General features: G+C 45.9%; 1 protein-coding gene across 17 annotated transcripts in view; it reads left to right on the top strand.

Annotated features, from left to right (window-relative positions):
* The window catches only part of cacna1c (calcium channel, voltage-dependent, L type, alpha 1C subunit), a 224,077-nt gene that overhangs the window by 166,110 nt on the left and 31,632 nt on the right, over nt 1-26,335 (top strand). For 7 of the 17 annotated variants that reach the window (XM_035426448.1, XM_035426444.1, XM_035426441.1 and 4 more), the window contains exons 10-27: nt 6,023-6,097; nt 11,579-11,669; nt 15,248-15,274; nt 15,863-16,023; nt 16,307-16,532; nt 20,023-20,224; nt 20,617-20,737; nt 21,265-21,379; nt 21,480-21,600; nt 21,799-21,873; nt 22,024-22,093; nt 23,043-23,175; nt 23,589-23,718; nt 23,920-23,979; nt 24,191-24,297; nt 24,817-24,904; nt 25,923-26,030; nt 26,182-26,234. In XM_035426448.1, the coding sequence (XP_035282339.1) occupies nt 6,023-6,097; nt 11,579-11,669; nt 15,248-15,274; nt 15,863-16,023; nt 16,307-16,532; nt 20,023-20,224; nt 20,617-20,737; nt 21,265-21,379; nt 21,480-21,600; nt 21,799-21,873; nt 22,024-22,093; nt 23,043-23,175; nt 23,589-23,718; nt 23,920-23,979; nt 24,191-24,297; nt 24,817-24,904; nt 25,923-26,030; nt 26,182-26,234 (1,963 nt within the window). The remainder of the gene's footprint in view (nt 1-6,022; nt 6,098-11,578; nt 11,670-15,247; nt 15,275-15,862; nt 16,024-16,306; nt 16,533-20,022; nt 20,225-20,616; nt 20,738-21,264; nt 21,380-21,479; nt 21,601-21,798; nt 21,874-22,023; nt 22,094-23,042; nt 23,176-23,588; nt 23,719-23,919; nt 23,980-24,190; nt 24,298-24,816; nt 24,905-25,922; nt 26,031-26,181; nt 26,235-26,335) is intronic. The other 10 variants (XM_035426456.1, XM_035426455.1, XM_035426453.1 and 7 more) reach the window with 5 other exon arrangements.

The raw sequence follows: 26,335 nt of genomic DNA, 5'->3' as shown, positions 1-26,335 counted from the left end.
AAGCAACTCTGTGAACAGTTTATTTGCACTGTGGTGTGTTTAAAGACCTTATTGTTTTCAGCAAAATCACTGTTTTTTATTTTTGCAACAATTAAAAGAGGTAGTCTTACATACTGTACAGTGACATCTCTGTTTAATATAGCTATGTCAGGGTGACATATTAAAACTTTCAGCCACTCCTAGTAGATACAGATGTGTAGGGTATTTCTCCCAAGTGATTTTCACATTCAGCCAGGACCGATAAATCCACCTAGCCGATGTGGTCTTATCGGTATATCAGGGTAAAAAGTTTCCTCAACAGCGTTTGGAAAAAGTTTTATTTTTCATTGTCTGTTGTGATTTAATATGGATGTGAGTGCCATTGAGCGTATCCTCTATGCCCTCAGAAGATTCCTACTGATTTAAATTAAAGTGCCTTACATTCGGGCCACTTTATCTGAAACTAATCCTGAGCAACCATGCTTTGTGTACAGTTCAAGTGCTTGAGGTCTTATTCCTAAAAATGTAATGCCTGGGCACCAGTCCCATAGTTTTAAATTCTTTGGTACTTTGTAGCTGAGTGCACACTACCATACAAATTTTTGAATGCAATGTAGTATGAGATTTGTAAGTCTCCAGAGCTTGTGTGATTTCCCAGTTCGTCCAGCTATTTTATCGCTAAGTATGGTACCACATTCACATATCTAATCATAGTGGAGCACATTTATATGCCGTAATGCCCTCTAGGCATGGCCATCTCTAGTGGGGTGAAAGGTGGTGATGATTCTAGGTGCCCGCAGTTTGGGGGGGGGCACAGCTAAAAAAAAAATTCAATTTGTTTTAATTAAAAATGGGGGCCCAGAGCAATGTTCTTTCAGGGGGCCCAGAATTCCTAGCTATGCCCCTGAATTTAAGACAAGTCACTCTGATTTTTTTTTTTTAACTTTTTGTAAATTCCAGGATAAACTTCTCACAATGTTGTCAGTGACTGTCACATCTATGTAACACATGCCATGTATTTGTAAAAGCATCTGAAATACTGTAACTATAGCAAACTGAAATCAATCTGAGACTCTTCAGTTGATGTGGCATTTCCAGTGACATAATCACTGTTCTAGTATCTGTGCTCTCTTTATTTTAAAAGACTGTGAGACATTATTGTGTTCGTAATGTGACAAAGAAAATATTTGTTGAGTGACTATCCATTTTATTTACAGTGGCTCTAAAAGCATTTGCAGCTTTGTCTTGGAAATGTCATATTCAAGAGGCAAATAACTTTTAAAATGTTCTTCAAGGAGTCTGGTCCAGCGCTTTCTTTGCCTGCACCATTTTTTTGACAGATGTCACTAAGACTCTTAGCACACCACATTGACTTGCAATTCCATGCAGTTGTTGTTTCATCACATCATCCATGGTTTGCCCTATTCTCGCAAGGATCTTCCATTTACCCTGCAACCATCTATTTTTCATCTGATTTATTTGTATACAATAAAATAGCTCCAATACTGGCCTGCCTGCCACTCTGAATGGCTTCTTTAATTCGAATTCAAACATGTATGCCATAATGCAAAGAATTACATGACATACTGTAGGGCGTACACATCTGATAATGAGAAAGATTCCTTCTGAAGGGGTTGTCAGTAAACTGAAGCCACTTTGCTCAACGTTGCCTTAGCAGTCTTCTCATGTCGGCCTCTGTAAAGCAGATTGAAATGCACCGCGTGTTCGCCGGATGAATTCTCTTAATGCTATTTATTGCATAGTGAATTAAGCTCTCACAGAGGACAAAGAGTACAGCGTCCACTGACACGTGATGGCTACCACGGAGTGGAATGTCAAACCTCACAGGGACGCATGTATTATTCATGAAAATATACCATATATTCAGTATGAAAAATACCATGATAGGACGTAGAACAATTCAAAGCTAAACAGGCTCTACCGTTGAGTCACGAGAAGATATCTTAATGTCATAAGATTACTGAATGCGTTATTTGTGTTCACCATTCCCCCCTCCCCGTCCCCACCCCAGCTGAGACAGTCTTGGCCCAGGTAGAGCTGCTGGCTGTAGAGGATGCCTGTTGGGTCACTGTACCCTCTCAGAGGAGGCTGAAATGAAAGGGCCCCTTCATTATTTTTCTGATGCTGGAAGGGAGCAGAAAGAGAGCGGCTCCAGACTCTCCTCTCCGCTCTCGCAGCCTCCTCCCGTTAATCTCCTCCCCGTGATGACTCACATCCCAGGAGCGTGACCTGTCGCGAGGGTCTCTGCGGCCCGGGAGGCCGTGTGCCCCTGGGAGACTCCGGATTCGCCCGGCGATGACGGGGTGTTTAATGAGGGAAAGGGAAGCCGGCGAATTTAGAGAAACCCTCGCTTCCTCAACCATGGCTCTGTCCCTGTCCAAATGGGGTTAACACTGGGCTCTAGAGAGGACTGCAGACTGTACAGTGTTGGGGGCAGGAGGACGGGATGAGATGGATGAAGGACTGTTACTTTCAGCTGTGTTTTTTAGATCTGCCGTGCTACAGTTGCTTGCTTGGTGTGTGTGTGTGCGTGTGTGTGTGTGTGTATATGTGTGTGCTGTAAATACATAAATGCACTTTTTAGCTCATTGTTCAAGCCATAGATTTTTGGTTTTTCCTCAGGCCCCTAACATTCCAGGGCAGTAGAGAGTGGAATGGGGGGCTCTTGTGTTCCGTCTGAGGGATCAGGTGGCTGTTTGGTTTTATCCCTGAGTGTTTAAAAACTTGTCGGCGCAGCTTAAGGTTCATTCTGCTGATGTACTGGAGACTCGTGAGAGATAAGGAGTCTCTGTGTGTGTTCCTGCGTGTGTGTGTGCCTGTGTGTGTGCGTGTGTGTGTGTGTGTGTGCCTGCGTGTGTGTGTGTGCCTGTGTGTGCGTGCGTATGTGTGTACGTTCGTCTGTGTGTGCCTGTGTGTGTGCGTGTGCCTGCATGTGTGTGTGTGTGTGTGCATTACATGAAGCAGTTGCTCTTACAGAGATGGTCAAGGATGGTGGGCGAGGGATCAGCACTATACCATGACAGGACCAAAGCCAGCTTTGAAAACTGGGGCAGCAGCCTTGTTGTGGCTAAATAAGATAGTTTGCTGAGGTGAGAGTAAAGTGCCATTTGCAGAACATCTCTTGAAATCAGTGCAAAAAGCCTCCCCCTCCCCTTCCCAGGGGGGAGGGAGGGAGAGGAGGAAAATACATACTCAATGAGTTTCTGAAGAACATAATGCTCCAACAGGAGCAGGGGCTGCTAGTTAAATGAGCGCGCACACACATACACACATTCACATATGCTTTCACACAAACACACACACACACGCATGCACATACATGCCGTGCACACAGGCACACACACACACACACACTGTGCACACGCACACAAAATAGTACTTCAAATATGAAGAGTGGCATAGGTGAGAGAATGTACTACACCTCAAGCATTTCAGCTGTGACACACTATCATACACAGTGTAGCAAAATAACTGCAATTTCTCCAGCTGCTCTCCGCCCTGAAGCACCACTGAAGCACTCTCCAGAGCCTGCAGACAGCTGACTGAGTGTCAGCCCCTGTCTGGGAGGAAGGGGCAGCGCTCTCCTCTGCGGGTTTCCCGGTTAAATTGGGGGTACACTGGCGTGAGGAGCATATCTGTTTGGGTGCGTGCAGAAAACAGAAATCACAGGACGGGGCTGCTGGACTCCAATGGCTTCGAAATTCTCAGGGGAGTACAAAAATAGCATCAGTGCCGCTTTGTGCAACAGCTCCATCTAGAGGCAGATTGAAAATCAGCATGACTGCTGTTCTCAGACAGCCTCTGACTGGGCGGTCACCTGACACTGGGCAATGGCATCAGGTGGAGTGCATCCAAAAGGCAGAGCACCCTGGAATATTTTGCAAAGGGGCTGATGGGAGATGGAGTCCAAAGTGTGTCAGAAACACTTCAAAATATCAAGCTCTGGGTTGAATTTCCCATTATGCTCTCTGTGAAATATTCTGTGACATTCAAACTACCCCTGTCATATTCTGGTTTTGTAATCGCTAGGTTGTAGTAATAGCTATACTCTTAGTGTATGAAAAAAACAAAAAAATGTTGCTCTGTTTTCTTTCCTTTGAGAGTTATGCCAACGGTTGTGTACTTTCATTTATTGGAGCCAGATCATCCAGTCACATTCTTCCTGGAAAACTAATGCACAATGGTGCCGATGTTTCATTAAAGCTCTCACAGTGGAAAGATCTTCCCTGGGCAATCTCGTGCTCCTCAAAACTGGGTCTATGCTGTTTACCAGGGCTTATTGGGTATACATCTGTCTGTCTATGTATTCTCAGTTTAACACTCAGTCTCTGTGTGGCCTGTGATTGGCTACTCAGACAGGGAATATGGCTGTTGTCTGCGTGGTTATATAGGGCATAGTGTAGAGAATGTGACTGCCTGTCTATTCACGGTCCCTTGCACTGAGTGAGAGAATGTGACCGTTAGGGCCCAGAATGTGACCGCTGTCTGTGAGCGGTCTCTAACATACAGACGCAGGATGTGATCACTGTCTGTGTGTGGTCTCTGATCCACATACAGAGGATGTGACCGCTGTATGTGTGTGGTCTCTGATCCACATACAGAGGATGTGACCGCTGTATGTGTGTGGTCTCTGATCCACATACAGAGGATGTGACCGCTGTATGTGTGTGGTCTCTGATCCACATACAGAGCATGTGACTGCTGTCTGTATGTGGACTCTGATCCACAGACAGAGCATGTGACTGCTGTATGTGTGCGGTCACTGACATGTAGACACAGGATGTGAGCACTGCGCACATCTCTCTCCGCCTGACTGAGTGGAGATTGGGGCACATAATGTCCCAGGCCATGGCGGAGTACTGCCCTCATTTATCTCCCCTGCGGAGGGGCATCCATCATGCCTGGGGTGTGAGGAGCTACAGTCACGGTGGGGAGGGGGTGCGTGGGAGGTGAGTGATGAAGACCTTTCCCCTCCTTTGGGAGATAGATGAGACCGCACATCACCAACACCCGCCCGCCTCTGTCGCCACACACCGCGACCATCGATTTCTCTCTATCATTCCATCTCTCTTTGTCCCTCTCTCCATTCATCCATCCATGTGGTTACTGTTCTTCTCTGCTTGCCCTCTCTCTCCCTCTCTCTCTCTCTCTCTCCCTCTCCCTCTCTCTCTCAGAGCGCTGGTGGATTTTTGTTTTTACACTTAGGGGCTATGTGAGGTAATGCTGCAGGTATATCACAGTGGTTTGTCTGTGAATGTTTTTTTTTTCAGAGTGCCAGTGGTGCCTTAAAGCAGACTGTAATCTTTGCTGCTTTCGGTACGTCAATATCCTTTACTGTGTGGTCTCCCTGTTATCTGTAAATCTTCCATGTACTCTGAGCTGGATTCACGCTGTATGAGAAGGGTTTTGAACTCACTGCTTGATGCATTTATGCGCGTTTGTGTCCATTTTCTTTTCTCTTGTTCCCATGGAGGCTCATTGGTGTGTGACAGAGTTATTCAGTTCTGGTGCTCTACAAAGCCCTTTTCAGTAAATTCAGATTCCTTGGCTGAAATACAGCAAAAATAATTGTCAGCTTGGTTTTCTAGTTTTCCCTATGCACCAGATTGAGACATGCTTGTGTGTGTGTGAGTGTTTGAATGTTGTTTTTGCTGGTTCAGGGGTACATGTGTAAAAGCATATTTTTGTGATGACAAATTTCTCTCCTCGAAGACATTGCAGTACCAACAGGTGTGTATGTTCACTGTACGTGGCTCATCATTGGTGGTGTGTTTAAGGTGTGTGTGCTTATATTTGTCTGTGTTCATGCATATGTAAGTATATGCACTGAACAGCTTTTGTGCGTACTTGTGTACCTGTGGTTGTGTTTGTGCTCGTTTTCGGTCATGCATATGTAAATATGTATATGCACTGAGCAGGTCTTATGTGTACTTGTATACCTGTTGGGGTGTGTGCCTGTGTGTGTCGTGTATGTTCTATGCACTGACGCACTGAATGACGTTGCCCATCTTGTTTGAGGAAGGAGTCACCTTGGCCGACTTGCTTGACAAGAAGAAGGGGAAGTTTGCTTGGTTTAGTCACTCCAGTGAGACCCATGGTAAATGACGCCGGTGTGCGTGTGTGTGTGTGTGTGTGTGTACGTGCGTGCGTGCGTGCGAGGGTGTGTGTGTGAGCGCACTGGTGTCTCGCTGCAGTGAAGTGCGGTGCCGTGTTCGGCTCTTGTCGGCCATTGTGTTTTCTGTGTCTATGGGCTTGCTGTCCCCTGCGGGGTGTGTGTGTGTGCGTGCTTGTGTGTGTGTGTGTGTGTGTGTGTGTTTCTACATGTGTATGAGCACATACGTGTATGTGTGTGTTTTGTGTTTCTACATAAGTACAAGTACACACGTGTATGTGTGTGTGTTTGTGTTTCTTCATATGTACAAGCACACATGTGTATGTGTGCATTTCTGTTTCTACATGTGTAAGTGCACACATGTGTATGTGTGCATGTTTGTGTTTCTACATGTGTACAAGCACACACGTATATGTGTGCGTGTTTGTGTTTCTACATGTGTACAAGCACATGCGTGTATGTGTCTTTGCGTGCTCTTTTATGTCACACCTTCACCCTGAAGGAGCCTGAACTGAGCTGGCTATTCCTCTCCCTCTCCTCAGAATATTGTTTTTACACCTTAAATTTGAATGAAATAATACAAAGTTGATGACAGCAGCTCTCTTCAGTGGTTAAACCATATCTGTCATATCAAGTGAGAAGAGCCATCATAAGCAACAGGTTGTTCATTGTCACTCACTGGGTTGCGTGAAGGTTTGATTTATTTTCCGTGTTAAGATTCGCGATATTTCAAAAATTATCCACTCTTTGCCTTTCGTGGCCTTTTGAGCCAAAATGGCCACCCTGAAGGGAAAGCTTCTCTGAATCTGCGTGAGCAGCGCTGGGTGTAAGTCGCGGAAGTGGACAGCTGTAGAGTTTGCCTTCTAACAGCTGTGACCGTTCCTCTTCACAATCTGTGCTTTCCCTGTACGACGCCTTGACGCTCGCTATGGGAGTCCTCTCTCCTGCCCTCCGTTCCTGTTTGTTTTAGAGAAAATCCTGCGATTAGACCTCGGCATCGCATCTGTCCTCAGCAGGTGCTGCTTAGCTTTCCGTTTGACTGGGTCTCCGGGTTTCTGAGGGCTCGAGTCGGCTTGGCTTCCCCTGCTTTTGATGCTGTTGTGGTTGTCAGATGATCTCTTGAAACTGAATAAACATTGTTGTGAGGGTGTGATTTTACAACACATCATGTGCTTCATTAGTGGGAACAATAAGTCGAGGTTTGACATTTTATCCTCAGGTTCTTGGTTCACAGACTGAGGTTCCTTTGAATATGATTTTTTTTAACAGACACCGTGTGTGTGTTTTGTGTTTGTGTGTGTGTGTGTGTGTGTATTATTACTTTTGGGGACTGTGTTTCGTCTCTGGGCGTGTGATTACATGTCTACGGTGTGTACTTGCTTGTGTGTTCACGTGTATATTGTGTGCGTGTGTGTGTGTGTGTGTGTCTGTATGAGGCGAGCATGCGTGTTTATTTCACGCGTGAGTGCCTGTGCGTGTTCGTGGGCGCGCGTGTGCACACGTGTGTGGTTTCAGCGGGCGCTCTTTGTTTTCAGGGAAGAGCCGTCGTTTACAGTACATCCGCGGAGCGGTGAAGAGAAAGGCCGCTATACTTCGTAAGGCGTGTGCGTCTGCATGGCTAGCGCTCTCCTCCACCCGCCATCCCGCCTGCAGCCGGTCCGCCCTCTTCTCCCCGCCCCTGTGCATTGGATCTCCGTCCTCCGCGGGCTATTTGCTCGGCAGAGTGCTAAAAGCGTTTCAGCGGGTATCTACATCGGAAAGGATAACTTCCTTTTTTCGTTGTTTTTACTTTTTTCTTTTTTCTTGGTGCCGTATTAAGATCAGCATTTTTTTTAATGCTCTGGGTTAATATTCTGAATAGTGACAAAGCATGTGGAACTCACATTCTGAATATTAATGGGAGGAGAGACTTTTAATTGTTTTTTAAACCACTGCAGCACCACTGTTTAAAATATCCGGACCCCAAGCATGTTTTTTTTCCATACTCCGGATATTTTAATCAGTTGTACTATTTCAATTTCTCTTCTGACTGAAACGTGATACTAAAGGCTGATTCGTTAAAAGAAGCCATGATGTGCATGCATGGTTTCAGTTTATCAGAATGTATGGAGTGTCAAGGTACAGTTATATTGATATATTGCTATACCTTGGCACTTCTAAATATATTAGTACATTCAAATAATGTGAGCTGTTCAAGATTGCAATGACTCCAAAATTGCAATAACATGTTGCTATTGGGTGTGGAAGTTTTATCTACCAGTTTAAGTAAAGTACTGCTCCAATGGGCTCTCTTTAATTTTATCCCAATGCAATGGAGGTACGCAGTTGTTTTTATTTGTTTTGTTATGGACATCCAAGTCAATTGACTGTAAGCACGTTCATTCACAGAGCAGTGGTTGTAGGGACAAATAGCATAATCGTAATGCGTGTAGTCGTGGGAGTGAATTCATTTGAGGGGCCATTTTCTGACAGCTTTGTGCTGTGAGTGTTGCGTGGAGTGAATTAACTGTACCCACAGATGATTCTTTAACTGACCGTACTGTAAGGGGAAATGTGTTGCTGGCTTCCAGTCGAGGCAGGAGCTGTGCAGCTCGTAAGGCTTTTGTCTGCTTCTGTACACGCAGGAACACAGAGAAATTGATCACCGTGTCCTTCTGAAAATGGATCGATATGGCCACCTTCAGTTCAAGCTGTAATAGTTGTCATGGGGCAATTTCTCATAAATCACCCATATTTGTCCTCCCCCACCCCACGTTCTGTTTCCCCTGCTCTTAAACGGGTGATCGGGTACAACCCGTTGATGGAAATGTATCTTAGACATTTCATACGCCTATTGGCCCCACTCATCTTTGGCATGTAGTCCTAATGTCCCTTTCTCCTTGGCAAGCACTTGCCTTCTCAGCGATAATGACATTACTGTGTCATCACATCAGTCACTAATGCATACCGCACCACCACCCCCCCTCCTCCCCCCAGCCCCCCACCCAAATTTGTCTTCAGCCACTCTACACTTTACGCAAGATAAGAAGCTATCGAGTTTCTACAATTTCATTTGTCCACCCATTACACATCCATAGAAATCAAGCAATCCTTCCAGCAGGTCAGACAGGCCCTGAATTACACAAACAAGAGTGTATCTTTGGCACTGATCTATATATATATATATTGGATTTAACTGCTCCTGTCTCAACCCATCCCATCCATTTCCATGCTGAATAGCTACATCTCGTTCAGATCAAACCACTGCCCTGATTGTTGTTAATCTTCCCAGCCTCTAAGAATAGAGATTAAACTAGTTCATTTTGACAGGGGGAATATATTTAACACTGTTTGCCCCCAGAGATATTTCTTCTTGAAAGAATACTGAGGATGAAGGGACAGAAGTTGGATTTCTTTAAATAAGGCAGATGGAAAAATAGGTAGGTGGGAAGATTTTGGATGGCTGTCCTGCAGTTTAGCTGAGGTGTTATAGTGTAGTATTTAATTCTAAATCTGCCCCAGGTCTTTATAGGCCATGTGCGATATCATGAGTGATAGCCTTCTTTCTAACATGATTCTAAACAAAAGCCCTTATTTGCATAGAATTTACTCAATTTACTAAATATATGGTTGCCATTTTAATTCAATATTTTTTTCTTAACCTTCTTTTTAATCGTGATTTGACAATTTTATATTTGCTATAATGTTTGCTTCAGAATTTGGTCCATTGGTTGCACATTAGTCTCTGTATTTACATTTACAAACGTTTAGGCATTTAGCAGATTCTCTTACCTAATGCAACTTTCAAAAAGTGAATACATTAAGGTTTCGCAAACCATAGCTAGTACTTAAGCCAACAACCTAAGGTTCAGTAGTATAGGAGGTGCAGCAAGCAGACTGAGAATCTAATGCTTTAAGTGCAATATTGGTGTGAGGGTGTTGTGTTAAACTTGGCATGCTGTAGGTAGGGCTAATAAACCTGTGATAGACAGGTGTTTATTCCTGTTCTGTCCTGACTGTACTGATGAGCTCATACCGCCACTCCTTCACTCTTCTGCAATTGTGAAGAACACAATCTAAATCAGCGCTGATATCTTACAGAGCAATTAGTGCCGGTTTCATGGACTCTGACATCAGCATTAACGGCAGGAAAACAGAGTGCTTATGAGGAACCACTCAACGAAATACCGGCCTGTAACCGCAGGAGCAATCAGATGAGCGTGTAATTGCCCTGAGGGGATGAGTCGCAGTTCCGGATGATTCTTAATTGCTCAAAGAGACTGGCTATGGGTGTCCATGAAACCGCCGCGGATGGGCGCGTCGCGTAGCCGCGGGCCGACGCGCTGCTGCCGGAACACCAATCAGAAGGCGGCATGAGGATGTGACGGCGGTGATATCGGACGGCGGCTGACGCATGCTATAGCATCTGCCGTAGAGGAGGCTCCCGGGCTGCATGTGACTGGCTTCTGTGTTGCTTTCGGCTCCCCGCTCCCGGAGCCCCCTGGGAGTTTACAGCGCTGGGCTGCCAGCTGCTGATTGGCCAGGACGGTTTGGCTCGGCCTTCGGTCATCTCGCTTTGATTTCGTTTGAGTTTTCTTTTCTTTTCTTAGCAAGCAGGAGGACAGCGACCGCAGCATTTTCAAGGTGTTCTTGTTCAGCTGTTTTCGCCTTGTCACAAATGTGCTGTACAGTAATTTTCTTTTTTTTGCTATAGTCCAGAAGTGTTTTTTTTGTTGTTGTTTTTTTGCTTCTTTTTTGATGGAGGAATATTTTACTTTGTCTCCCTCTGGCCACATCAGACATTGCTGCAAAGCAGTGTGACTGTCACTTCAAAGGGATGGCTATATTATAGCGTTGAATCCTATTGCCTTATCAGAGAGCACAGGCCTAACATAATTATTTTGGGTGCTTATCATCTCTTTAATCTTTATATAAATTTTTAAATCTTAATCATTACTGATATCAGAACTTACTTTTCCTTGTCCCCCAATGGTCAACAGTTCTGCCCTCTCTTACTGTCTCTCATTTCTGACTGGCATATGATTCATACATTTTTGTCATATATTAAATCTTCAAAATATTTGGACATACTTCTATGTGTACTTTTCTTGATTTCACACCTTTTTAAAAATAATGACAGCTTTTTTTCCCGGCCATAGGAGCTTACAGCATGTGAGTGGATGCGCTTCTCAGCCGAAGCACCAGTGAAAGCGTTCTCCTCCTCCTCCTCCTCCTCCTTTTGACGGTCTATCCCTGCAAGGCGCAGTGATAGAGCATCAAAATGAAGCACTTCTGTTTTTTCGCGTGCCGTCTGGCTCTTTGCGTGGGCGCTGCGGAGGCCTCAGTGTGTAGGGAGTGAGCTGTAAGGAGAGGGCTGAAGGCAATAACCAGCTTGTGATGAGGGTTCGTCCGGCGGGCGGCGCTGGCCATTCATCCTCTGTCCTGTCCTCTGCCCCCCCCCCCCACCCCCCTTCCCCCCCCCCTTAGTGAGCATGCCCACCAGCGAGAACGAGTCGGTCAACACGGACAACGCACCTGCCGGGGACATGGAGGGGGAGACCTGCTGTACCAGGCTGGCGTAAGTCCTGCTCTCAGTGTTCGCTTCTTACTCTCCCCTTCTCCCTCTCCCTCTCCCTCTCTCTCTCTCTCTCACTCTGATCTCTCTCTCGCTCTCTCTCACTTTCTCTCTCCCTCCCCTTCTCCCTCTCTCTCTCTCTCTCTCACTCTCTCACTCTGATCTCTCTCTCGCTCTCTCTCACTCTCTCTCTCCCCCCTCTTCTCCCTCTCTCTCACTCTCTCTCTCCCTCCCCTTCTCCCTCTCTCTCTCACTCTCTCTCTCCCTCCCCTTCTCTCTCTCTCTCTCTTTCTCTCTCTCACTCTCTCTCTTTCTCTCTCTCTCTCTCGACCTCTCTCACTCTGATCCCATGTTCTTTCAGCATGCATTTATCTTATTTTCTTTTATTTATCAGCTGTTTGTTTCTCTCTCACTGATATGACCATCTGGCGTCATTTCCTATTTCTAAATAAACATATTTATTATAACTTTTAATTTTTTTCTATAATGCTTTGGTTTGTGTTTCTCTCTCTTCCTCCTGCCATTCCCTCTTTCCACCTTTACTAATCGAATCCTAAGTAGTAAGTACTTAGTACTAATCCATTCAGGACTGCCTTGGTACCCTCCTGTGCAGCAGAGGGGTGGTGTGCAGTGTTTTAGCGCAGGTGTGACCGTGCTCGTAGATCTCGGTCATTTCAACAGCTTCTGCTGCGCTGTGCACAGATTCACAGCTAGAGGAAACACCATTCACTCAGCTAATCATGTCAGTTCTATTTGACATGAAGAGCACACTTAGTGTCCCATGGGCTGTGCCATCTACCGAGTGTGTTAGCAGTATGTTATGCTAAGAGTATGAGTTGAGTACAGCTCAGTCAGATTGGACAGACCTCGTCCTCTGGCTTTTTTGAAGCCGTGGACCTTGGGTTTCTCTTTCTACGTTTTGTATGCATTTAATGTTCTGGCACCCATACTGTCCTCTGTTATCCCCTCTGTACATTTGTTTCTGTTGTTTGTTATCTGGTTGCTGATAGATAAGCCAATCACAGCTGAGTCCAGTCATTACACAGTGCCCAGTATCAGGCTGACCATTCACAGCTGGCGATGTCATCACAGAATGCCCTGTAGCAAGCTGACCAATCACGCAGTGCTCTTTATCATGCTAACTGTTCTTAGCTGGGTCCTATCATCACACAGTGCCCTGTATCAGGGTGACCAATCACAGCTCCTGTCATCACAGATCGCTCTCTATCAGATTTACTAATTACAGCTGCTGATCTTGTCATCACACTGTCTCCTGTATCAAGCAGACTAATGAACTCCAATTTTACCCAGTAAAATCAACCGGTGAAGTAAGATCATTGCCTGGAAATTAATTTAATGTTATTCATACTCATTTTTTCCACACTTGACAATAGCAAATGGGCATCGTATTTTTAAAATCTAATCAACTTATGAATAATTTATGAATCACCCAGGGACGTTCATTTCAACCTAAAATAACCTCTGGTAAGCGGCCATTTGCAATGGGAAACTTGACAAATAGCTGTGGCTGTGCAGTCACACCTATCGGAGGCCTCGTTTATAAGATAAGTCTCCAGCCGTGCTAAAAAAGAATCTCTGTAGCCATGTAGCCATCCCTGAGACAGATCTGCCAGCGTCAGCCTGGCTGTGCACGCAAGGCCTTCATCGGGACTGTGGGTCGCAGCGGGTGAAGGCGGCGCTCATAAGTGGGCAGTGGGCTCTATTGGGCCGTGTCTGAGCCACCTACTCTAACTGGCACAGGGCTGGAACTCAGGCCCCTGTCAGTCACGCTCAAAATCAAGGACAAACCAAGGACAAGAGAGGTTGGAGGGGGATGAACTGCATAATACACCACAATATCTCACAAGCACGTCATTTTTATTGTACAGTCTCATGAAGTACTGCCTCACTTATCAAATAACAACAGCACAGCTTACCAACACCATTTATTGGTAGAATTGTATAGTTTGGAGGAGTTTTTCCTCTGCAGTGCCCCCTATCAGAATGGAGTAGAACTGCAGCACATGATGTTGCTTGTCTTAAGTGGCTAGCGGTTGTTGGTTTGAAAGTGGAGTTGCGCAATCACAGTCTCTTTGTGCAGAGCTGGATATGCACTGCTTACTCAGTGAACTTACTGCTCAGACAGGAAGAAGGCACTATCTGTTACCTAGCCAAGACCGATCCAGGCTAGGTGTATGTATGCGTGTGCATGTGTTTGTGTGTTTGCACACGCACCGTGAATTGCTTGCCTGTGAGCTTTATAATCTGATCGCAGGGAACCTGTATATGTGCTTACGATGGCATGGTAAAAATGACAGTGACAGACTCATGCATTTGTACCGAAGTCACTGAACCTTCAAATGCCCTTTGGCCTGCCCACATGGCATCTGAGGTCACTGTGTTGTGATTAAGTGACAAGAGACTGCCATGGACTGCATGCTTTCTCTACTGCTTGCCCTTCCGCATTCACTTATCTGTGTAGTGTTGAATGTATCTGCTTGTGGTTTGGTCATGCGCATGCAGTTTATTAACTAGTTTATTTTCCCCTCTCTGCCACACACCTTTGTTATAGAGCTGAAAGGTGGTTGATTATTTTTCTCCATGCTACATTGTGAACATTGCAATGTAGCTCTTGATCAATGGCCATTCAGAAAGCTGTACTCTTGTGATAGCGCTCACCTGTTGTCACACAGTAAGTGTTCGGTTCTCGTGTACCGTGTTGTGTGTGTTTGTGAGTGCGCGGGTGCGCTGTGTGAACCCGTTGCGTCTGGCCGTGTTCCCGCTGAATACATATTGCTGTCGTGGAGCAGTCACCGCCCGCGGCGCCCTCCGCTGACATCACTGGCATCTTCTCCCAGATCAGCCAATTAAGGCCCGGCCTCAGGCCTTCATTCACTTCATCTTATTCAAAAAGAAAATAGTGTTCATAAAGCATTGTTTTCAAGTTTCTTTATACAAACATGGTTTGCCAAGTATGTCTTGTACTTGTTGAACTCACCAAGTTGTGTTTGTCCAGTAAAAAATAAAATTCTCTAATAATTTTCAAAGTTAAGGACATATGTTCATTGAGTCCAGAGTTCCACTGCCGGTACCCATGACATGACCATAGTTCATTGGTGACCTGGACATAAACTTCAGAAACTAACCTCTCTGTAGAAGAGTAGTAGTGTGAAACCAATACTTACACCAGTGAGTACGAAACCATTCTTGATTAGTTCATACAGACATCACCAAAAACTATGGGAACGAAGTAAATGAAGTTAAAAGAAAACTCTCCATGACATATACAAATAAAAAATTTTGGTTAATGTAGAGCAGCCAAGCAGACCAACAGGGCCCCAATATCAATATCCAAATCTCATGGAAGCGTTTATAAACATTAAAAAAAAGCTGTCTGTACTGATACTCTGCACTGTCTTCTTTGTGCCAACACAAGGGAAATTGTTTCCTGTGTTATTGCAATCATTGCTGGTCAATGTTGTTTTTTTTACTGTTGTTACTGAGTCTCTTTTCTCTGAAAAAATGTCCTCCATAATGTTCTGTCTTGTTCTGTGTATAATCCATTCTGTTTTTTGTTCCAGAAATAGGATCTCCAAATCCAAGTTCAGGTTAGTAGATCTTGTGAAAGGACAGGCTCTGCGCTGCTCTGTGGTCGTTCGCTTCCCCTGTGTGTGGAGAGCATTGTGTGTTTGTGTGGTGTGCTCCGTCTTCTATGTTGTGATCACCGTGTGCCATAGCCAATCACTGAGAACCCAGAATGCCAGCCAATCAGAACAGGTTCTGTTCAGACCATGTTGAAAAAAACATAGCTGTGAATGGCCTTACTCCTTTTTCTAAAGGCATTTCTGACATTCTTTCTTTTCAGCTGAAGTACAGCAGATGATTCCAGCTTTAGGACTAAGATGCTAATATTCTGTATCTTCATCCATATTGTAAGAATTCGGTGTGTTAAATAGTGCATAACTTGTATTTATTTTTGTGAAGATTTTTACTCCAGTTTGGTGATTTATTGCATTTAATCTTAATATTTAGCGGTTTTATCACATTACTCATTTTCATTCTTATTTTCCCTGTGGATAGGAATCATAGCAGTGTATCAGGGATATCCAAAAGTAGCCTGGTTTCTTAAAATGTTTTATCCTGCTGAAGACTGCTGCCCTGTTCACTTCCCATCCCCTTGCTTCCTCCTGGGATAGCCGGTACTCGCGACGGTGGAACCGGCTGTGTCGTCGGAAGTGTCGAGCAGCCGTGAAGTCCAACGTGTTCTACTGGCTGGTGATCTTCCTGGTCTTCCTCAACACGCTGACCATTGCCTCCGAGCACCACCGGCAGCCTGAATGGCTCACTGAAGTGCAAGGTAGAGCTGAGATATGGGGTGCTCGCAGTGTATCCAACACCATTACTCCACAGCTATTGTTCAAGTTTTAATGTTTCCAGGTTGTACATACGGTATGTGGTAAACACATTCTTTTATTTTGTCTTCCGGAGTTTGAGCAATGTTCTCTCGCACCCCCCCTCTCTCTCTCTCTGTTTCTTTCTCTCTTTTTCTCTGTCTCACTCTGTTCTTTTCTTTCTCTCTCTCCCTCTCCTTCTCTCACCCTCTCTTTTGCTGTCTCTCTGCCTGGTCTTGGGTCCCTCAGACATAGCGAACAAGGTGCTGCTGGCCCTGTTCACGGGGGAGATGCTGCTGAAGATGTACAGCCTGGGCCTGCAGGCCTACTTCGTCTCGCTCTTCAACCGCTTCGACAGCTTCGTGGTGTGCGGCGGGATCCTGGAGACCATCCTGGTGGAGACCAAGATCATGTCCCCGCTGGGCATCTCCGTGCTGCGCTGCGTGCGCCTGCTGCGCATCTTCAAGATCACCAGGTACGCCCCCCTCCCCGCCGTCCCCGTGCCCTCGCCTGGTTCCCGTCCCAGAACCCTCTGCTCTCCCCCTCTCTGCCCACCTACCTGCTGTCCATCCCATCCTAATCGTCTCTCCGCCCAAGGATTCAGACCCCCGCTGTGGCTGCTCTTGGCTGCCCTTGGTTGGTTTGCTACCACAAACGGTGAAGGCCGTGCGTATAACTTTGTCCCTCAGAAGTCACGTTGACAGGCTGGCAACGGTTGCCTAGGCTTTATGGATGAGCCGTGGTGGATATCCCTTCACAGGTGACCTGCTGTTGTCATCGCTTTAGCGGTAAAGTGGGGTTCACTCTGCGGGCCTCGGCGTGACACGGCTGTGGTCTCTGTCCCGGCGTCTGCTCTGACCTCCATTTTTGAGGGGGCTGACAAAGCACCGCGGCGCTTGGGTCGCTTGGCTTCCCTGTTATTTACCGCTCTCCTTGAGCTGTGCCATCCAAGGTGTCTGGCTGTAATGAGCTTCATTGATTTTATGACACAGGGCCCGAGTTTGTTGTCCGTTAGCTTGAGGCGAGTGTATCAGATTCAGCAAAGCGTCGGCCGAGGCTTCAAAAGGAAACAATCCTGCCTTCCCTTTTATGTCCCGGATTACTCTGCAGGAATGAGATTTGGGTTTATTAAAGCATTACCTCCATCTCCCGCCGATTGACATTCATCCCCATAGTGGGGTAACACTTTGTTATATCCCCACACTGAGATATTTATCAGGCTTCACGTTTTTCTGCCTTTCGGTGCCGGAATACAAATCCTCAAATTGTCGATGTGGTTCTCCATGGTAACGCCTAGAATCTTTAGACTGAATAACGAGTCGAGAGGCATAGTTTTTTTTTCATTTCCATCTCTTTCCTTATCATTAAAGGTAACATTTTGGAAACAGGTGCTGCCAAGCAGGGATTTTGTTATCTCAGATTCCTTCTCTGTTTCGTGTGTTGGATTCTTATGGAGTCTTATACTGTACCTGTCGGAGGATACCACTGTTTTATTTTGCATCACTTGCCAGGGATATCTTTTGACTTTTAACTATTTTTGATCCCCTTCAGTTTTTCATCCCTGGATGGGAATGACCTGATCACAACTTTAGTCTGAGCTTTTGTCAAACTATGTTCTCTATTAAATCCTCCAGCCCACTACATTCAGCCTTGAAGCTATTTCTGTGTGTGTGTGCTCGTGTATGTGTGTGTATGAGTGTGCGTGTGTGTGTGCGTGTGATTGTGCATGTGCGTGCGTGTGAGTGTGTGCGTGTGTGTGTGTGTATGAGTGTGCATGTGTGTGTGCGTGTGATTGTGCGTGTGCGTGCGTGTGAGTGTGTGGTACAGCTTCCACAGCTGGAATAGTCATTGTTTGCATGGCCAACGATGTTCACTCAGAGCACAGAGTAGATGTTTCTGTCACTGGGAACTACAGTGGGGCCTAGGGAATCCACTGAAGTTTCCATTCACTCCTGCTGCAGGCCTGTTTGGGGGCAGACTCATTTGCCAGGGTGCATATTGCACTGTCACGGTCAGTGATTCAGCGTGGTCGAAATTGCATTTCTGTGGAAACAGGCTACCTCACGGCGTCGAGTCAAACCCTCCTCCTCTTGACGCCGCTCTTTTTGCCGGTTGAGTGAATTCAGCTTGCCCATAGTTTGACCGCTCTTCAGATGGCAATTTGGCAATTTGCAGACCTGCCTTGTTTAAAGTTAAGCATCTCTGAGTGCCAGCTCAGCCGCTCTGTTTCTGCAGCATGACACCACTGTAATTCTGTTAACCTCCATTAATTGCAGCCTCCCACTACAACCTGATTACAAGTTACACGCGCGGCAGTTGAGCATGTGAAATCGTTCTGCAGCGGGAGGCCTCTTCAGTGCCGTGCCCAGCTAAATCACTCGTCCTCTAGGTAGCGTGCACCTGCAATTGAATCTTAGTGTCAGTACCAGCTGTGGCCAGGACTCCCACGCAGTGTGCAACTGGCCGTAGCATCATGCAGGGAGGGAGGTTCACAGTTGGTTGGCCTTATCATGCAATAGCGTCTCCCTTGGTTATTTGGGTTACTATGCAGCTAATCTGATGGACTGCAGACTGCACTCTCTCGCACTGAGGTCAGAGCAATGGGGTGTGCCTACAGTTAAGACTGGCCTTTCTAAATTGGGAGAAAAGCAAAGCAGGGCATAATAAAAGAACAGGTTTCGGGTTAAAAATCTGAGTGGGTGGGAGGGGGAGGAAGGTACAGGTCACGTTGAGCAAGAAATTTAACAAACTTTCTCTAAATATCCAGCTATAAAAATGTATGACGAAGAATGTATGGAACAATATGTAATTCCCTCTGGACTTGTTGTCTTGTTGTGTTATAATGTCATGGATCCAGATTTTGTATTATTCTTTTAGCCTTTTAGAAGGCTTTTTCGTCTGTTTCATCTGTTGCTTTTTTCCCTGGCTCTTCCCATCTGTTGTCTTCACACGTGTATGATTCCAGTGTCACCCTCACAATAACAGTGCTGTGCTCTCTCCACTCGTCTGACACATCTGTCTGCGTGCACATGTGCGCATGCCATCTGTCTATGCGCAGACACAGGTCTTTGCATCCGTGCTTGTTTCTGTTGATGGTCAAACAGTTAGATGCTTGGGAGGAAAAAACACACCTCTCTCATGCCTCTGTCTCGTCTTCTCCCCTCAGTGAGTTTCCAAAGCAGAGTGCCTGTTGCTTCTTCAACTCTTGTATCCCATGTAACCAGCTGGAGTGAGTGAGAATCTGCCCTCTACTCAGCATGGACCTTTTTTCTGAATGCTGGACTGTTACCTCCTGCTCCTCCCAGAACCCCTTGCTGCAAGACGAGGAGCCCCTGCACACATGACAATGCTACACTGGCGTTCACCTTCGAAGCACGTGAAGCGATAGCATGTTGGGTGGGATCAGGGGGACCCATTCCCCCTCCCTTCACTGTGGTTTCTAAGCCAGTGAGGTTTGCACCTGGTCTTTTGAAAGCCTGGAAACTTGGGACCTGGAGTTTGAGTGCGACAACAGGGGAAAAAAAAGTTTTTCATATCCTGGAAAACGAGGAACCTGGTTCAACCTTGAGCTGAAATTCTCAAGGCTACTACTTATGTTGTCTGACTGTGCCTGAGCTATGATCTCTCTGCATTACCGTTCCCTGTGGCTCTGCTTAAAACCTGAGTGTTGAAATGGAGCCCTTGTTTCAGGTTCAGGGTTTTCAGGCCTTCAGTAGCTATGGTGAAACCCCATGACTATAGAAACTTTAGAGAACCAAGAGGAGAAGGGAGCTTGTGACATTTGTTTCTATCAAATTGGTTACACAGGAAGACAGAATGTTCTCCTGTATCAAAGAGTTCAGTGACTTCCTCTTTGAATGAGTACGGGGTGAATGCCGGTGTAGTCGGTGTGCTGCTTGGGGAATGTAATCCTAGTGCCGGGGTCCGTGTTTGACAGACATGCTTCCACACCATCCCTTCTGCAGGTATTGGAACTCTCTGAGCAACCTGGTGGCCTCCCTGCTGAACTCTGTGCGCTCCATTGCCTCCCTGCTGCTGCTGCTCTTCCTCTTCATCATCATCTTCTCCCTGCTGGGCATGCAGCTCTTTGGCGGGAAGTTCAACTTTGATGATACGCGACGCAGCACCTTTGACAACTTTCCCCAGTCCCTGCTCACTGTGTTTCAGGTACCAGGTCCTTGCTCACTGTATTTCAGGTACCAGGTCCTTGCTCACTGTGTTTCAGGTACCAGGTCCTTGCTCACTGTGTTTCAGGTACCAGGTCCTTGCTCGCTGTATTTTTGGTATCAGAGTTACTGTTGACTGTACTTCGCTTATCAGTCACTGTTGTCAGTGATGCAATGGCCTTTTGCTAACTGTCTGTCAGTCTACTCCATTTGATTTCGGAGCCCTGTACACAATGGCACTACTAATGTACAAAAGCTTCTATTAATGTGCTAGCTTCTTCGATGTTTGTACTTGATACATAAATGTATCTCGGGGGGACAAGAGGTGGGAGTTTTTAACGAGCCAGATTTACATATGCCTGATATTTTTGCGTATGTATTCTGTCACCACAGATCCTGACAGGTGAGGACTGGAACTCAGTGATGTATGATGGGATCATGGCTTATGGAGGGCCGTCCTTCCCGGGAATGCTGGTGTGCATCTACTTCATCATCCTCTTTATCTGCGGAAACTGTATCCTTCCGACTATCTCAGCGACAACCTCCAATATAGCAAGGCCAGTCACTTCCAGCCTGCAAGGACCTGGCTGCAGTCAGGGGTTTATAGTTAGATATCTAAATTTGCCTTTACTTATCTGAATTGCAATGTATTTGGGATATGCACCCACACACACGCACATGCACACACACGCGCATGTACACACGTACACACACACGCATACACACATACACACACATGCATACTGTACGCACGCACACATACATACACACACATATATGAGATGGGGTTTGATTATGTACTCAAAAGCAGTATTGATAGCAGTAGATAAAGGTGCTTGCTCTGGATTAGAACTTTACACTTCACTGTACAATCCTATGCCAAATTCCTCTCTATGTAAATTATTTGTGAATTGAATTTTAAAACTTCCAGAAGGGTTGTCCCCTCTCTTTGTTTGGAATGAAAGGTATGTATGTATATTCTTCTGTCCTTGTGTGCACCATATGACCAATTTATGCCTTCTTGACAACCTCGTCAACCAGACATCCTCCTGAATGTCTTCTTGGCCATCGCTGTGGACAATCTTGCAGATGCAGAGAGTCTGACGTCAGCCCAGAAGGAGGAGGAGGAGGAGAAAGAGAGGAAAAAGCTTGCCAGGTAGCAGGAAGTTACTAGGAAATGTAACTTTGGTATATTAAAATATGAATACATGCATGAGTGGTGTCCATCCCTACCCACTTCCCTGTTTTGTACAAAGAACTGCCAGCCCAGAAAAGCGAACAGACAACGAGAAACCACCACTGGAGGAGGAGAAGAAGGAGGAGAAGATTGAGCTGAAATCCATCACTTCAGACGGGGAGACTCCCACTGCCACCAAGGTGAGTGTGGCACACCAGCCAGGTTAGAATACATTCTGAGCATCAGCACATCCCTTACAGAGTGTTTATATATTTTGGAGAGAACTACCACAAAGACACACAACTTAGCTTTAACAATTGTCTTTTTTCCTATGGAGGACTGCTTTCATTCCTGTATATTGCTGGTTTCATTAAAAAAAGGCTTCTCTTTTTGTTCAGCCAGCACTGGAATGTAAAATAATCTATACTGAATGTCAAAATCACAAGCAGTCAAAGAAAGCTTCACTCTTGAAGGTTTGTTGCAATGATCTCATCTTCTCAGGTCTAGCACATTTCAGAGCATATTGTGACTTCCCATGATTACTTTCGTGAGTTGCAAATGAGAGGCAGGAGCTTTGCTGAACGTTGCATCTGATCTGTCCTCGCTTTTACCTGAATTTTCAGATAAACATTGAGGAGTTCCAGGGGGATGAAAATGAAGAGAAGAATCCCTACCCTGCTAACGACTTCCCAGGTACATCCCCGCTCTCTCTGTGACTAGGTGCTTTGCCCAAAGCATTGGCCGTGTAATTGAGTACATATTTCTTTGTTGTTTTTTTCCCAAAATGCATCCTTGGCTAAAAGCTTGATGGAGTCATATTTACTGCATCAATTTTCACAACAGCCTGTGGCAGACTTGCAACTGACTCTGAAGAGCTGTGTTAAAAAAAATAGTACAATGAAGATCTAGAAAACTGAATCTGTGATTCTTTGCCAAAATATTTTAAAATAATTCTTGCAAAAAAAAAAATGTAGAAAGCTGGCTGCTTTCCCCTTTTTTCAGTGGGCAAGGGTAGCTGGGTACAACCTATGTCTCTAAAAGACATGACATGCAATATTGCAACCCAAACAGTTAATATTTGTAGTGCCCATTTCTGCAAGGGGGGCTTCACCAGCTATCTACAAAAACAAGGTGGCTTTGCTAAAAATCTAGCACTGGTGAATGGTATGGTGCCTTCCCTCCTTTCACCTCCCTCCCAACTGTTGTTGCTAGCAACACTCCCGGATTGGTGAGTAGGCCTACCATTAGCTAGTGGGTGGGCAGGATACATGCCCACCCTGTCCTTATCTGCTGAACAGGTCATGGTAATCTAATAATGTGTACTAAAATGTAATGGTTATAATTGGGCTAAAAACTTGAAAGAAGGCATTATGAAGAAGACACATTACAAAGACAATCTATTGTGATTTCTGGGGGATACTAATAGTACCAATAGTGTGTGTGTTTGTTTTTGTGCGGCACAGCATAGTAACTCAACCTCAAGTCCTACAACAGTCTCTTGTTTAGTCAGCCACACACAGGTTGGTGCTGGGGATCTCACATCGCTTTTCGTCATGTTTTTTTTCCTCAAAGCGCTGTCCTCTCTCTGGCTGTACACTCTCCTCCTCTTCCCCCCCCCCCCCCCTTTCTTTTCGTCCTTCAGGGGAGGAAGAGGACGAGGAGCCGGAGATGCCGGTGGGGCCGCGGCCACGCCCTCTCTCGGACATACAGCTGAAGGAGAAGGCCATACCCATGCCAGAGGCCCGTGCCTTCTTTGTGTTCACTCACACTAACAAGTAAGCAGTGCAGCCTGGCGATGGGGGACTGGCATGTCCTCCAAATGTGGCTGGAAAAGGGGTGGGGCAATGGGGAGGGATGTGTCCCACAGCTGCATCTGCCTGAGGTGGGCCATGAGGGGGATGGATGGATTGTGTCCCATAGAAGTCAGAGGTAGGATTTAGTGAGAACAATATCAAAGTTATTACCATAGCTCCTAAAACAGCAAGGGAAGCCAGTTCTCAGGAGTCTGTTGTGCTGTATGTAAATATTGCTTAATGGTCTTCCATATAGTCCGCATCAAGGCCTTCTGTTTTCTACTGCAGGTAGTGACTCCTGCTGTTGCTGTGGCTCTATGGAAAGTGTTGTTCCATAAAGTGTTGTTCTGGTTCCTGAACCTTATCTTCTCTTCTCTTCTGTTTTTTACTCAAAGGTTCAGGGTACTTTGTCACAAGATTGTGAACCACAACATCTTCACCAACCTCATCCTCTTCTTCATTCTACTGAGCAGCATTTCACTGGCGGCTGAAGACCCTGTGAAGAACGACTCCTTCAGGAACCAGGTTCAGATTCTCTTCCCCATATCACATTCAGATGGACTTAGACCAAATGTGATTTTACTGTTGCCCTCAGTGGCAATGGTAGAGAGCCAGTGAGGTTTTTTTGTTTTTTGTTTTTTTGTTGTGTGATTTGGAGTCCTTCTGTCTGAGTCTACTGCATGCAGTGTATGAGCCCTATGTTAATACCTCTTGTCTTTCTCTCAGATACTAGGCTATGCAGATTACGTCTTTACAGGACTGTTCACGATCGAAATTATCTTAAAGGTACGGTCTGTCACCCTGTACTTCTGTCTTACAGGCCAAATGCGGTCTAGCAACAGCTAGCGTAGTTTGATTTTTTGTAAGGTGGTGGTGGGGGGAGGGTGGGTGTTCCTTCTGACACTGCGCACTGAAGCTGTTCAGAACGTGGTTGGCTGTTGCCATGACAACAGGGGCTGGATTACTCAGACTGTGCCTCCCCTCCTTCCCTCTGCAGATGACAGCATACGGAGCCTTCCTTCACAAGGGCTCTTTCTGTCGCAATTACTTCAACATCCTGGACCTGGTGGTGGTCAGTGTGTCCCTCATCTCCTCTGGGATCCAGTGAGTCCAGCTCATACTGCGCCCCCCCCCCCCCCCTCCCCCAACCCCCCCACGCTCCCTCTGCTGTTTGAGTCCCCATTCTGGAGGGAAGCAGTCTGCCTGCCTGTTTAGACCTGATTGGCAGAATCTCCCTGACCAATTACCGCCCCCACACTGAAGCACAATGGTGGTGTAGTATTAAATAAGGTCACGGTTCTGTGCTGCAGCCATGACTTTTGAATCGAGCCCTCACTGAATGCCGTGATGAAATCGTGCATTGGTATGTAGCTGATATATGGCTTGCTATACATCCTGAATAACAGACTTTTTTAGTTAATAGGTGCGTCTCATTACATACTGTGGTGAGTCTCATAGCACGCCAGTCGTTCTGTCTCTTCTCTCACTGCTGTTCCCAGGTTTCCCTGTTTCCCCACCCTGATAGCCGATCTCTGGATGGCCTTTCCACCAGGATGGTTTGCTGTGCAATTTGCTTGTGTCCCCCTTAACCTGGTGTTTGTCTTTGTGATGTGTGCCCCGCAGGTCAAGTGCCATTAACGTTGTGAAGATCCTCAGGGTGCTGCGAGTGCTGAGGCCCTTGAGGGCCATCAACAGAGCCAAGGGCCTGAAAGTGAGTGCATCCTCTTGACCTCCACCCGCTTCAACCCCCCATCAACAGCCAGATGATAGTGCTTTTGTCATTACATTACATTCAGTCACAGACACTCCTATCCAGAGCGAAGTGAAGTAGTGGAGAACACCCATGTTATTCTCAGGAATAAGATGTGGTAGGTGTGTAGGGCCTGGTGATCTTTTGCAGATATAAGAGAGCTGTTCCCTTTAGCTACCTGATAGGCTAGCACCAAGGTTTCGAATCTGATGCAAGCTAATCTAGGTAGCCAGTGGAGGGAGATGGTTGTGATGTTCATTTTTGCCTCAGAAAATAAGCACATACACATAAATATAAATTCACATTAAACAGTTTACTCCATAGCTGCCGGAATTCTTATTACAAACTATTGACATATTTTCTACACTCTGAACTGTTATGTTCCTTGCTTATTGTTTTATTAGTGTCATGAATCCCTCCTCCCCAGTTTTTATTAATTCAGTTCTCTATTCGGTTCAAAACTTTTAATGTCAGTTTTGGTTAAAAATATAATGTGACTTTGGCTCAGACTTAATTAAACACCTAATGCTCAGAGTCTTGCTTGCATTTGTAAGTAAAATTACAGTGGCGATGCAATGCCTGTTCAACAAACATTGAGTTTCTAAAGGGGTATGTGAAATAGTCAACAAAATATGCCATCAAGCCCTTAATTTGGAATGGCCAATCGCAGCTGTGAGTCTGTGGCATCACTGTGACATCATCTGACAGTCCTCCGAACTGCATCCAGCCAACCAGCTGCTTATATAATTTCAACTGCCACTGACAGCTGCCACTGGTGGTGTAGGCAGTAAACAAGATACCCAAATGACCAAAGGGGTCACTGTTGAATGAAGATGAAAATACCCTGCTGATGAAAAGCCACCCTCCATCAGGGATGTTATGGCCAATCATATGTCAGCCATTGGAATCCTGGCCAATAAGGTACACTGTCCTAAACTACGGAGTATTAATCTCTCTCTGTGGGCCCTCGTATCTGCAGCATGTGGTCCAGTGTGTCTTCGTGGCGATCCGCACCATCGGGAACATCGTGATCGTCACCTCCCTCCTGCAGTTTATGTTTGCCTGCATTGGAGTACAGCTCTTCAAGGTGAGGAGGAGGATGAGGAACGGGAGGGTGAAGGTTATCAAACTGAGTGCATTGTGAGAGTGACGCATGAGTAAATTGTAACACCTCCTCTCTCACCGTCCTACAACAACATCTCTCTTTGCACTGACATTTCCTCTGTGTCGTTTTTCAGGGGAAGTTCCACAGCTGCTCCGACAGCTCCAAACAGACAGAGTCTGAGTGCAAGTGAGTCAGTTCATCTTTACCAATCCCATGTGTGTTTGTGTCTTTGTTCCTCTGTTTATCACAGTGGGACCTTGCCATCCTTTAAGCCCTCATTAGTGTTT

The sequence above is a fragment of the Anguilla anguilla genome, chromosome 7 (assembly GCF_013347855.1).
Source record: "Anguilla anguilla isolate fAngAng1 chromosome 7, fAngAng1.pri, whole genome shotgun sequence".
NCBI classification, from domain to species: Eukaryota; Metazoa; Chordata; class Actinopteri; order Anguilliformes; family Anguillidae; genus Anguilla; species Anguilla anguilla.
The sequence above is the reverse complement of the archived record's forward strand: the minus strand, read 5'-3'. Positions and strand labels throughout refer to the sequence as shown.